Source organism: Leucopleurus acutus (assembly GCF_964270905.1).
Source record: "Leucopleurus acutus genome assembly, chromosome: 3".
Lineage (NCBI taxonomy): Eukaryota > Metazoa > Chordata > Mammalia > Artiodactyla > Delphinidae > Leucopleurus > Leucopleurus acutus.
In genome coordinates this window covers 63220575-63233400 of record NC_139145.1, presented here as the reverse complement: position 1 = coordinate 63233400, position 12826 = coordinate 63220575, and the positions used below count along the sequence as shown (strand labels likewise).

Sequence of the window (12826 nt, the reverse complement as noted above, 5' to 3'; positions counted from 1 at the left end):
ATGAGATCCTTGCTGGGTAGAGTAGTCTTGGCTGCATGTTTTTCTCCTTCATCACTTTCAGTATGTCCTGCCACTCCCTTCTGGCTTGTAGGGTTTCTGCTGAGAGATCAGCTGTTAACCTTATGGGGATTCCCTTATGTGTTATTTGTTGTTTTTCCCTTGCTGCTTTTAATATGCTTTCTTTGTATTTAATTTTTGACAGTTTGATTAATATGTGTCTTGGCGTATTTCTCCTTGTATTTATCTTGTATGGGACTCTCTGTGCTTCCTGGACTTGATTAACTATTTCCTTTCCCATGTTAGGGAAGTTTTCAACTATAATCTCTTCAAATATTTTCTCAGTCCCTTTCTTTTTCTCTTCTTCTGGAACCCCTATAATTCGAATGTTGGTGCGTTTAATGTTGTCCCAGAGGTCTCTGAGACTGTCCTCAGTTCTTTTCATTCTTTTTTCTTTATTCTGCTCTGCAGTAGTTATTTCCACTATTTTATCTTCCAGGTCACTTATCCGTTCTTCTGCCTCAGTTATTCTGCTATTGATCCCATCTAGAGTACTTTTAATTTCATTTATTGTGTTGTTCATCGTTGCTTGTTTCATCTTTAGTTCTTCTAGGTCCTTGTTAACTGATTCTTGCATTTTGTCCAATCTATTGTCCATTCTATCTCCAAGATTTCGGATCAACCTTACTATCATTATTCTGAATTCTCTTTCAGGTAGACTGCCTATTTCCTCTTCATTTGTTAGGTCTGGTGCATTTTTATCTTGCTCCTTTATCTGCTGTGTGTTTTTCTGTCTTCTCATTTTGCTTATCTTACTGTGTTTGGGGTCTCCTTTTTGCAGGCTGCAGGTTCGTAGTTCCTCCTGTTTTTGATGTCTGTCTCCAGTGGCTAAGGTTGGTTCAGTGGGTTGTGTAGGCTTCCTGGTGGAGGGGACTAGTGCCTGTGTTGTGGTGGATGAGGCTGGATCTTGTCTCTCTAGTGGGCAGGTTCACGTCTGGTGGTGTGTTTGGGGGTGTCTGTGGCCTTATTATGATTTTAGGCAGCCTCTCTTCTAATGGGTGAGGTTGTGTTCCTGTTTTGCTAGTTGTTTGGCATAGGTTTTCCAGCACTGTGGCTTGCTGGTCGTTGAGTGAAGCTGGGTGCTGGTGTTAAGATGGAGGTCTCTGGGAGATTTTCGCCATTTGATATTATGTGGAGCTGGGAGGTCTCTTGTTGATCAGTGTCCTGAAGTTGGCTCTCCTACCTCAGAGGCAGAGCCCTGCCTCCTGGCTGGAGCACCAAAAGCTTTTCATCCACACGGCTCAGGATAAAAGGGAGAAAAAGTAGAGGGAATTAGTAGAAGTATGAGGAAAGAAAGAAGGAAAGGAGGGTAGGAAGGAAGGAAGAAAGAAAGAAAGAAGCAAAGAAGGAAAGAAGGCAAGAAGGAAAGAAAGGAGGGAGGGAGGGAGGGAGGAAGGAAGGAAGGAGGGAAAGAAGGAAAAAAGACAGAAAGAAAGAAGATACAGTAAAAATAAAATAAAGTATAATAAAGTTATTGAATTAAAAAATTCTTATTTAGAAAGAAAAAAAAAGGGACGGAAAGAACCTTAGGACAAATGTTGGCAGCAAAGCTATACAGACAAAATCTTACACAGAAGCATACACATACACCCTCACTAAAAGAGGTAAATGGGGAAAAATCCTAAATCTTGCTGTCAGAGACCACCTCCTCAATTTGGGATGATTCGTTGTCTAAAGGAGGGAAGGAAGGACGGAAAGAAAGAAAGAAAGAACGAAGGTAAAGTATAATATTGTTATTAAAATTAATTATTAAGAAAAAAAATTTAAAAAAAACATGGACGGATAGAACCCTAGGACAAATGGTGGAAGCAAGACTATACAGACAAGATCTCACACAGAAGCATACACATACACATTCACAAAAAGAGGAAAGGGGAAAAAATCATAGATCTTCCTCCTAAAGTCCACTTCCTCAATTTGGGATGATTGGTTGTCTATTCAGGTATTCCACAGATGCAGGGTATATCAAGTTGATTGTGGAGCTTTAATCCGTTGCTTCTGAGGCTGCTGGGAGAGATTTCCCTTTCTCTTCTTTGTTCTCACAGCTCTCAGGGCTCAGCTTTGGATTTGGCCCTGCCACTGCGTGTAGATCGCTGGAGGGCGTCTGTTTTTTGCTCAGACAGGATGGGGTTAAAAGAGCCGCTGATTGGGGGCTCTGGCGCACTCAGGCCGGCGGGGGCGGAGGGGCACAGAGTGCGGGGCGGGCCTGCGGTGGCAAAGGCCGGCGTGACTTTGCACCAGCCTGAGGCGCGCTGTGCGCTGTCCCGGGGAAGTTGTCCCTGGATCCCGGGAACCTGGCAGTGACGGGCTGCACAGGCTCCGCGGAAGAGGGGTGTGGAGAGTGACCTATGCTCGCACACAGGCCCCTTGGTGGCGGCAGCAGCAGCCTTAACGTCTCCCGCCCGCCTCTGGGGTCCGCGCTTTTAGCCGTGGCTTGCGCCCGTCTCTGGATTCCGCGCTTTCAGCCGCGGCTCGCGCCCGTCTCTGGATTCCGCGCTTTCAGCCGCGGCTCGCGCCCGTCTCTGGGGTTCGCGCTTTTAGCCGCGGCTCGCGCCCGTCTCTGGAGTTCCTTTAAGCAGCGTTCTTAAACCCCTCTCCTCACACCCCAGGAAACAAAGAGGGAAGGAAAAGTCTCCTGCCTCTTCGGCAGGTGCAGGCTTTTTCCCCGGACTCCCTCCCGGCTAGCTGTGGTGCACTAACCCCTTCAGGCTATGTTCAAGCCGCCAACCCCAGTCCTCTCCCTGCGCTCCGGCCTCAGCTCGCAGCCCCGCGCGCCCCGGCGGGTGAGCAGACAAGCCTCTCGGGCTGGTGAGTGCCGGTCGGCACCGATCCTCTGTGCGGGACTCTCTCCGCTTTGCCCTCCGCACCCTGTTGCTGCGCTCTCCTCCGCAGCTTCGAAGCTCCCCCCTCCGCCTCCCGCAGTCTCCGCCCGCGAAGGGGCTTCCTAGTGTGTGGTAACTTTTCCTCCTTCACAGCTCCCTGCCACTGGTGCAGGTGCCGTCCCTATTCTTTTGTCTCTGTTTTTTCTTTTGCCCTACCCATGTACGTGGGGAGTTTCTTGCCTTTTGGGAGGTCTGAGGTCTTCTGCCAGCCTTCAGTAGGTGTTCTGTAGGAGTTGTTCCACGTGTATATGTATTTCTGGTGTATCTGTGGGGAGGAAGGTGATCTCCGCGTCTTACTCTTCCGCCATCTTCCGCCTTCCCCCTGGTCTTTTTAATAATATTAATTCTTCCAATCCATGAGCATGCTATATCTTTCCAACTGTTTGTGTCATCTTCAGTGTCTTTCATTGATGTCTTATAGTTTACCAAGTACCTTTTACCTCCTTAGTTAGACTTATTCCTAGGTATTTTTTATGCAGTTGTAAATGGGACTGTTTTCTTAATTTCTCTTTCTGACAGTTCATTGTTAGCAACAAATTTCTGTGTATTAATTTTGTATCCTGAAACTTTACTAAATTCATTGAAGAGTTCTGGTAGTTTTTGGGGGGCATCTTTAGGATTTTCTATGTATAGTATCATGTAATCTGCAAACAGTGACAGTTTTACTTCTTCTTTTCTAATTCAGATTCCTTTTATTTCTTTTTCTTCTCTGATTGCTGTGGGGGCTCCCAATACTATGCTAAATAAAAGTGGCAAGAGTGGATCTTCTTAGAGGAAATGCTTTCTGATCTTAGAGGAAATGCTTTCAGCCTTTCACCATTGATTAAGAAGTTAGCTGTGGGCTTGTCATATATGACCTTTATTATTTTTATCATAAATAGATGTTGAATCAATTGTCTTTTGTATTTTTTTAGCAGAAGCACAGTTTGTGATTCAACCAACAAATACAGAGTGACACATAAGAGAGATTCAAAAGAGATGCTCAGTTTTTATTTGAGATTTTTTTTCTATTTCCCCAAATATTAATGTATCATTTTTCCAATAAGTCCTGTAGAAGCAAAATATATTGCTGATATTATTTCCTCCAAAAATTTACTGTGTTCTGTTAAAAGCAAAGTCCTAGAAAACAACTGAGGTCAGATGATTGATTTCTTAACCTCAAAAGTGTCTGACCCAAAGTTTATAGTCAGAGACAGGTTTTAAGCAGAGATAGCAATATTCAACTTGATTAACCACATCGTTAACTGAAATTATTTTTTACTAGTTGCTTAAAAAATGTGTAGTATGTAGGGCTTCCCTGGTGGCGCAGTGGTTGAGAGTCCACCTGCCAATGCAGGGCACGTGGGTTCGTGCCCCAGTCCGGGAAGATCCCACGTGCCCTGGAGCAGCTGGGCCCGTGAGCCATGGCCGCTAAGCCTGAGCATCCGGAGCCTGTGCTCCGCAACGGGAGAGGCCACAACAGTGAGAGCCCCGCGTACCGCAAAAAAAAAAAAAAAAAAAAAAAAAATGGTAGTATGTGAACATAGGAAGCTTCAAAAGGTATAAGAGGATATACTGTCTAAATGTCCCTCCTGTGACCCCCTGCCAGTCTTCTCTCAAAGGCAATCACTGTTATAAGTTTCTTGTGATATATTTTCAAAATATTCACAGCCTATGCAAGCATATATGTGTGTATGTGTATTTATGTATGTTTGTATATGTGCTTGCATATAAACATACATAGTAACATGATTAAAAAAATAGTCTTATACAGCCCTGGAAAGTTGGGTGGTCTCACAGTCAGATCCCCAGCTGCGGCAGGTGGAGCATCTTTTCCCAAGGCCGAGGGATGGCTCCAATCCTAGTGAGCTTGAGTGCTGGCTTTGTGGAGTACGCATTCCCAAACAGTTTTACTGCAGCTCACTGAGGCTGCAACCTATTCTCACTTCCCTATGGAAGAAGAACTCAGTGATAGTAAAGAACTGGAAAGGAGTGAAATAATGGCAGTGGTACCCAATCTTAGTAGCCCCTTGTAACTCAGTGATTACCAGTAAAGCAGTCTTTATGGTAGGGGAACTAGTAAGTCCATGGACTTCTGGGGCATTCCCAAGTCAGAACGGAAGAAAGTGGGGTAGTTTTGGATCCATTCTCTGCCTGCTGCGAGGATCGTCCTAAACCACATGAGCATGGCTCACACTTGGAGAGCTGTCATCTGCAATAAGGAGGCTGGAGGAGTGACTTGATGTCCTCTAGCTCCACAGAGGTGACTGTTGTGAGGGGGTTTGTGACAGTGGGATGAGACTGGATGACTCTGAGGAGAGATGGGGGGGACCATTTGTAAGTAGGCACCAGCGTTGGTTACTCTTTGGTTCTGCCACTTGGGGGATCTGAAGGCCTCCCTCTACTCCAGGAATCCCCCACTACCACCAGGATGCTTTCAGCCCAGAGACCATTTTTTTTTTCACATCAAAGAGTTTGTTCGTTCATGCATTCATTCATTCATTCATTCATTCATTCACTCCTTCATTCATCTGCCTGTCCATCCATCCATTGATTCATTTAATAAGATTTATAGAGGATCCTCTAGTCCAAGCACCGTGCAGATGCTGGGGATTCAGATGTGAGCCACACACACAGCCCTGTTGTCACTACTCTGACTGGGACTTTTTTTTTTTTTTTTTTGCGGTACGCGGGCCTCTCACTGTTGTGGCCTCTCCCATTGCGGAGCACAGGCTCCAGACGCGCAGGCTCATCGGCCATGGCTCACGGGCCCAGCCGCTCCACGAACCTGCATCCCCTGCATCGGCAGGTGGACTCTCAACCACTGCGCCACCAGGGAAGTTCTGACTGGGACTATTAATGAAGGGATAGACAAGTCATAGGTGATTGGAGGATGGTGTGAGAAGTGCTGTGATGGCAGAGATACTGAGGGCACAGAAGACAGCGGGCCATAATCCTACTTGGGGTGGCCATGGCAGGGCTACCAGAGGCTATAGCCGAGTCTGGGGAGGATTCCAGCAGAGGGGACCAGAAGAGGCTCAGTGGTGAGAGAGAGCTGGCCTGTTAGGAGGAATGAATGGCAGGCCAATATACTGCCCACAGTGTCAAGTGTAAGAGGCAGCTCAGAGCAGTGCAAGGAGAGAGCATGTGGGTCCTGGCAGGCCAGGGAAGGGTATGGACTTGACCTTGGGAAGTGGGGAGCCATTGAGGATTCATGAGGAAAGACTCTGTCTACTGTTTTTGTGTTCCAAAAGCCAAGGTGATAGCCAGTAGCTCTGCACTATTTTTGCCATCTTTGGGCCTCACAGCAGAGCAGGCCATAGCTAGGGGTAAGTAGGCACCAGTGTTGGTTACTCTTTGGTTCTGCCACTCGGGGGATCTGAAGGCCTCCCTCCACTCCAGAAATCCCCCACTACCACAACCACCACCAGGATGCTTTCAGCCCCAGAGACCATTCTTTTTTCACATCAAGGAGTTCGTTCGTTCATGCATTCATGAACTCTGGCTGCCTGAAGTGGCCCACGGCTCCTGCACGGCCCAGTGCTATGGGAGAGGAGGGTCACATTCCAAGCTGCGTCCTGCCTGGCTTGCCTCGCCTTGCAGAGCCAAACCCCGGTGCACACGGGAGCCTCTCTGTGCACCCGGCATGGAATTTTCCTCTCAGAGGCTGACCCAGTTCCTTGCTGCTATTCAGTCACCCTGGCTGAGCCTGTGGAATTCCATAAAGGTTAGACATTAGAGAGGAGTCCTAATGTTACAAGGAGCCTTCCTGCCCCCTACCTGAATTGCTCCAGGGTTAGGCTGGGCCACTTGCTCACCTCTGGGGATCTTAAGCTCCCTTCCCTGGGGCCAAGGCTCCCTCACCCCCCAAGGTACACTGAGGGCCTTCTCTCTCCTTCCTGACAAAGCTGCATGTCCCAGGCTGCCACGAGTGCCATGGTGCAGGCTCCTCTCCTGAAGGGATGTCTGTCGCCTGATGTCCTGGCCCATGACAGTGGCCTGCACCTACCCTGACATCACAGTGTCCAACAACTAAGAAAATTGGGGACATGTAAGGGATTTCTACCTTCTGAAAATTATAATACCAGGTCTAGTCCGTAAACAGTAAATTATACAGGCATCAATAAACAAGTTTACATCTTACACCTGACAGTTCTCAGGTCATTCACACTTGGGTAGTGATTTGCCTTCAGACACGTGATCTCTTCCCAGAGAAGACATTTAATGACAGCTCCTCCCCATTCCACCCCTCACCAAGGCCTTTATTTATTCTCATCATGTTCTAAGTTATGCTGTAGTTACTCCTGAATGGGGCTTATCTTCCCTAGTAGGTTATCAACTTCCCAAGGGCTGGAACCACATCACAGAGATCAGTGTCTACCCAGCACCAGGCAGGAAGATTCAGGGTGGAAGGAAAGCATCTTACCATATTCCCTAGGGGTGAAGACAAATACAGTCTTCTTGTACTAAAGGCCGGGTTTAGGCCACTGGTACTAACACACCTCAGCACTAATGAGCGAAGTGGAGTGCTTACTCTGTATGAAGTGGTGACTGCTGATAATAAGGATGGTGGTGTGATTGTCAACAGTTAAGGAGTGCTTTACTGCTGGACAGGCACTGTGAAAATGCCTTTAAAAGCAACGTCTCATCTATTCCCTCAAAAACTGTAGGAGGTCAATGGTATTATCACCCCCATCTGACAGTTGGGAAAATTGACTTCTAGAGACTTTGCTATTTTCCCAAGTAACACAGCTACTAACTGGCAAACTGTACCTGGACTCCAGGTGTGTCACCTTGAGCAGGGCCTGAGTTCCCCCTACCCTGCCCCTCTGGGGACATCCTGTGAAGCACCTGTCACAGATGTTGGTCATGGCCGGGGGCTCTACCACTGCAAAGCGTGTGGAGCTCTGACTTGCAGAGTCCCGAGAACCGAGCATGTGTGCGCATGCTCACGAGAGAGCGCAACAATTAAGCAGAGTGTATGTGGTGTTCGCGGGACTCACCTGTGGGCGCATCGTATGTAGCGCATGCGTACCGGGCCTGCGAAGGAACGCGCCTTCAGAAGTGACGTGGCTGAGGGCGGGGGCGTGGCTGGTGTGTGTGTGTGCTGAGCGGGGAGGGTCTTCACCTTCCCCGTCCTTTGGGCTCTGTAGGGTCCAGCCTGGGACCGGGGTCTGTGTGGGTGGGCAGCAGCGCCGGCCCTGGCTCTGCCCTCGGTAGCAGCCCTGCGAAAGGTGCAGGTCAGTGCCCTGTGATAACGCCGCCTCCTGCCAAAGGTGTTTTTCAGAGGCATCACGGTCAATGCCGTGCGGGGCTTCCCCATGAGCGCGGCCATGTTCCTTGGGTACGAGCTCTCGCTGCAGGCGATCCGCGGGGACCACGTGGCGACCAGCCCCTGAGCGCAAGGTCAGTGCACCTCCTTCCCAGCCGCTTGTGCCCTCCTGGAGCTTAAAACTTTGTTCTTTGAGGTGAAAATGGTGTGGCCTTCTGAAATATCCCTCTGTCATTTGTTTCCTGTTTAATCTATGTTAATTCTGGGCTAGAATTGCCACCCTTCTTGTCATCAAAAAGCCCTTCTGAAATGCCCACCTGTGGCTGATGGTGAGCTGGACGCTCAGTAACTGAGGTCGACACAGAACTTACCTGTTTATAGTGAGCTCACCTATCTTGTTTCCCATTCAGTAGCTTCAACAGCCCTTGAAGAGACACGTGTTTAGCTTCACTGTACAATTTAAATAACCCAGGCTCAAGACTGAGGACTTGAACCAGGGTACCCACAGCCTGTTACACAGGCAGCATCTCCCCACCTCCCTACTGAACTCAGTCTAGGTCTGAGGATAGGCTCCCAGAGCTCTAGAGGACAGCCTCTGCTATACCATCCCTGCCTCCCTCACCCTCTCCTTTTCCTGTTCTCATTGTAGAAAGGTCACTGCAGCCAAAGGGATCTAAAAACAGAAATCTGAACAAGTGACTCCCTTGCTCCAGTGTCCTCAATGGCTTCCCATTGCCCTCTAGGTTATGTTTCGGTCCTTAACAGCCTCGTTCTCACCAGCATCTTAAACATACCATCCTCACTCTCGCCTCTGGGTCTTTGTGCATGCCGCCCTTGCCTAACACCCTCTTCTCAGGCCTTCCTCTTGTTTTTGGCCTCACCAACTCCTCTTTGTTGTCCAAGCCTTGGTGTAGAGGTCTCCTCCTCCAGGAAGCCTGCCCTGATGTCTCAGCCAGGAGGATGTGTGCCTGCTATAGGCTCTGCTGTGTCCCTACCACGTGCCCTTGCATTATAACTGCCTGCCGACTTTCCTCACTCCCCAGGCAGCACGAAGGTCCCAGGAGAGCTGTAACTATGTTTTCACCTCTGTATCACTAGTGGTTCTCACGAAGCCTGGCACACAAGTGGCCACTCAGAAACACCGTTGAGTAGACGGATGATCAACTTCCAATATCCCCTCAATTCCTCCCCTTCTTTTCCTTCCCTGTTTCTCCTTCTCTAGCCCCAAACTAGTTGTGTGCAGAGCTCAGAAGACAAAGTGGGATGAGTCACTGAATTTTCTAGAAAACAAGAGACCATTTTGCTTCAGTCGTGCTGACTGCAAATTCTCTCAGAAAGGATTGTCTTCATTAGGAAGGTCTAGCCAACCTCCCTGTTGACTGCCCTGGGGCATCAGAGTCTGGCTAGGATGCATGGATGGGGCCAGACCCTAGAGCCAAGGGAAGGATGGATGAGAATGAGCCCAGACCCAGCCCTGGACGCTGGCTTTAAATAACATGCTTGAGCTTTTCACTAAAGCACCTATATCCGCAGCTTTTGCTGGCGTTTTGCCCTCTCTTACTAAAGGAAAAGGGCAGCAACACATTTTGCATAATTAAATATCCTGGGTAAAGAGTCACTGAACTTGGGTTATGTCCAAGACAGGGAAGAGAAGTCTGGTTCTTAAAGCTGTGCTCAGATACTGGCCACATCCCCCTTTTAACAGATGAAAGTGACTTTAAAACAATCCTATCATAAAATCAATGCATTTTTATTGTAGGAAAAAATAGAAAATACAAATAAACAGAAAGAACAAAATAAAAATACCTGTAATCTCATGACCTTGTTAATATTCTTCCAACTTTTTTATCCCCCAAATGGGATCCAACTTTACTCAGTATTTTATAACTCACTCCTCCCATTTACTAGTTCAGGACCATTTTTCCATGTCATTAAATCTTCAGCCGCAAAGCGGGTTTAATGCCAAGGCTTCACAGATCCCAGAGTCACTGGACGCTTGCCTGAGCCGTGGCACCCTGCCACTTGTGGCCACCCTGGTGATTGGCTGCTTCAGGAGGGAAGAAGGCGTTGCTAGCAAGCCCCATCCTGATTGTCCTGGATTTGACCTTTCGGAGCAGTGCCCCAACTGGAAGCTTTTCCTTCTGAAAGCGCTCTGATAGGACAAGGGGCACAGTTGTCTGTGTGCCTTTTCTTTGCTGGGGTGGCAAGGGGGCTGGTGCCTCTCAGGTGGAGGAGGGCGTTCCCAGTGACTCTTCCGGAGCCTCGTCTTGAACAAGCCTCACCCAAGTTCAACTTCCTCCTCTAATCCAAGAACACCAAAGCCCTTTAATGAGTCCTGGATCTGAATTTATCAAGTCGCACTGAGGTCTCGGGCAGGTCATGCCCCAGGCAGCAGTAAAACCCACTCTTTGAAGACAAGGCAGCCAGTGCCCGCCTCGTAACCTAGACTGAGGACAGAGTGGGATGAGGTAGCTAGAGAATTAGGGAGCCTAAAAAGTGGTGGGACGCTGTCTATCGCGATTCCTGGGCACAGGTGGTGGGAACGGCGTGGAATTGTTTCCAGGTGCCTGCAGGGAATAGAGTCTAGCCCCAAACAGCTCCAGCCCCCTTCCAACCACTGTATACAGAGCCCTCCCCACCACCACCCCCCCACCCCCGCTCCCACGAAGTCCTGGGAAGGAAGAGCACTTCCCTCTCACTCATCCACTCAGTTATCTCGCTCCCAGATCACACATATGAGTGACCCAAGGATCATTTGAAACCCAGTAAATACCGCACAAGGTGGTGGTTTTGTGATGTGGTTAGTTTTGTCTGTTCACATGGAGAAACCAGGATCAGACTGTACGAGGAAGATGACCTTTGGTGGTAGAAGTGGGGTCCCAACCACTGCTCAGTGGTCAGCGCTTGTGAATCCAAGCACTGACCTGAATTCTCAGGTCCGAGGCCTGTGAATCCAACTGCACCATCCCCACCGGCCCGCCAGCACCCCCTGCCCCCAGAATTCCTGGAATGATGCTGGTCCGCCCTCTGCTGTGATATTCAAACTTCATTGGCCCACTTTCAACTTCAGGAAAATTCATCTTTCAAGGCAGGAAGATACATGTTTTCCTACAATATCTTTTATCGAACTTGTACAGATAACCCCGGACAACCTCATAGCCTTTCCCCAGTCTGTTCTCATGGCGATACTTTGCCCAGTGTTGCTTCACTAAAACAGTTTTCAGATGGATTGACTCCTGGATCTCGCTGACTGATAACCCCAGTTAGATGAAAGTCTCACCTTTCCTCTTTCTTCCCAGAGCCAGCATCACCTGACCAGGGCCTCATTCTGCTACAGCTGATACTGATGGCGGCATCTCTAGAACCTGCGGTAGCGAATTTACTGAAGAGAAAGAACGCCTCCCCGCCGACCCTCAGCCAACCGGTCTCACCTCCGGAATCCCTGCTTTCCCAGTTGCAAGCACTCTTCCTCACCTCTGGGCTGGGGCCGCTGAGCTGCTGCCTTGGAAGGACCTTTGATTCATGACCATCTATTGCAGATCCTCACTGGCACCTGATATCAAGCAGGATCAAATGGACCCTGCCCCCAAGACTGCTGTAAACTCACTGGGAATTCACAGAGGAGCTGGAGTTGTCTCGAAGCTCCCAAATAAAAACATTTCTGTATCAGATGCTTCCGCCTGGCTTCCAAGAGACTGACCACCCTCATTCTTCCCTCTGCTTAGACCCCTGTGGATGTCACCTGCCCAGAGGGGAGCCCGCTCGACACAGGTGAGGAGAGGAACTCAGATGGCGAGCTCGCTGCTTTTTCCCCAGCTGCCTCAGGTGGGCAGGGCGGCGGGGAAGCCTTGTAGCAGGTTTCTCTTCCCCGGACAGTGACATGCGCGGCTGCAACGTCTCCGGGATGGTGGCATTGAGCTCAGGTTGGGTGGGCGTTCTCTGGGCCTTATTTTCACATGGAGGACAAAACAGAACAAAATGAACTCTTTGTCTACAGTCTGATTTCCATTATGATGTCACTAATCTAAATTTTTCTTCTCCCTGGGACCACGTGGGGAGGCCACTGCTCTTTTGCTGTTATGTGTCCATGATGTCACTGCCACTTCCACGCCCCCAAGAGCATCCCTAATCAGTCATACAGCCCCTTCCTCGTGAGCTGAATGCAGCTCCCGAATCCTTCTCAACACAGGGCCCTGGGAAGCCGCCACCAGCCCGCGTGATGCATCTATTCCTGGCTTAAATCCTGGGGGGGAAAATATCCTTAGATTCCCCCCCCACCACCCCTTTTTTCCCCCTTGAAAGGGTCTTCGTTGATTTTTCCACTGTCTCCCATCCCCCTTGAGTGATTTGGAGAATGTCTCTGACAATCCCCTCCCCCAGCAGACCCAGCACCAACACAAAGCATGGCTCTGGCACCGAGTTGAAAGTGTTCAGTCTCCTCAGCTTATGCTGTTACTGTAGCAAAGGGTTCCCTGCTTGAAATAAAACCCTCAGTGTGGTCTCCTTGATTTTTCTCCTTTACTATCCCTGGCACTGCGGGGTCCCCGGGCAGCTCCGTAGGCTGTGGTCTAAACTCTTCACCCCGCTAGCAGCAGGATGTTTGCTCATTCCTTCGGTCATCAAACATTTTTGAGCG

The 12826-nt window shown here is 49.1% G+C and overlaps 1 protein-coding gene across 3 annotated transcripts in view; it reads left to right on the top strand.

Moving 5' to 3' along the window:
- The window catches only part of SLC25A48 (solute carrier family 25 member 48), a 50722-nt gene extending 38271 nt beyond the window's left edge, over positions 1–12451 (top strand). The window contains exons 7-8 of one of the 3 annotated variants that reach the window (XM_082836994.1): positions 8195–8324; positions 11490–11635. In XM_082836994.1, coding sequence (XP_082693120.1) covers positions 8195–8317 — 123 coding nt within the window. In that variant the 3' untranslated portion in view covers positions 8318–8324; positions 11490–11635. Of the gene's footprint in view, positions 1–8194; positions 8325–11489 lie in introns of all 3 variants that reach the window. The other 2 variants (XM_082836995.1, XM_082836992.1) reach the window with 2 other exon arrangements.
- Positions 12452–12826: the final 375 nt, after the last annotated feature.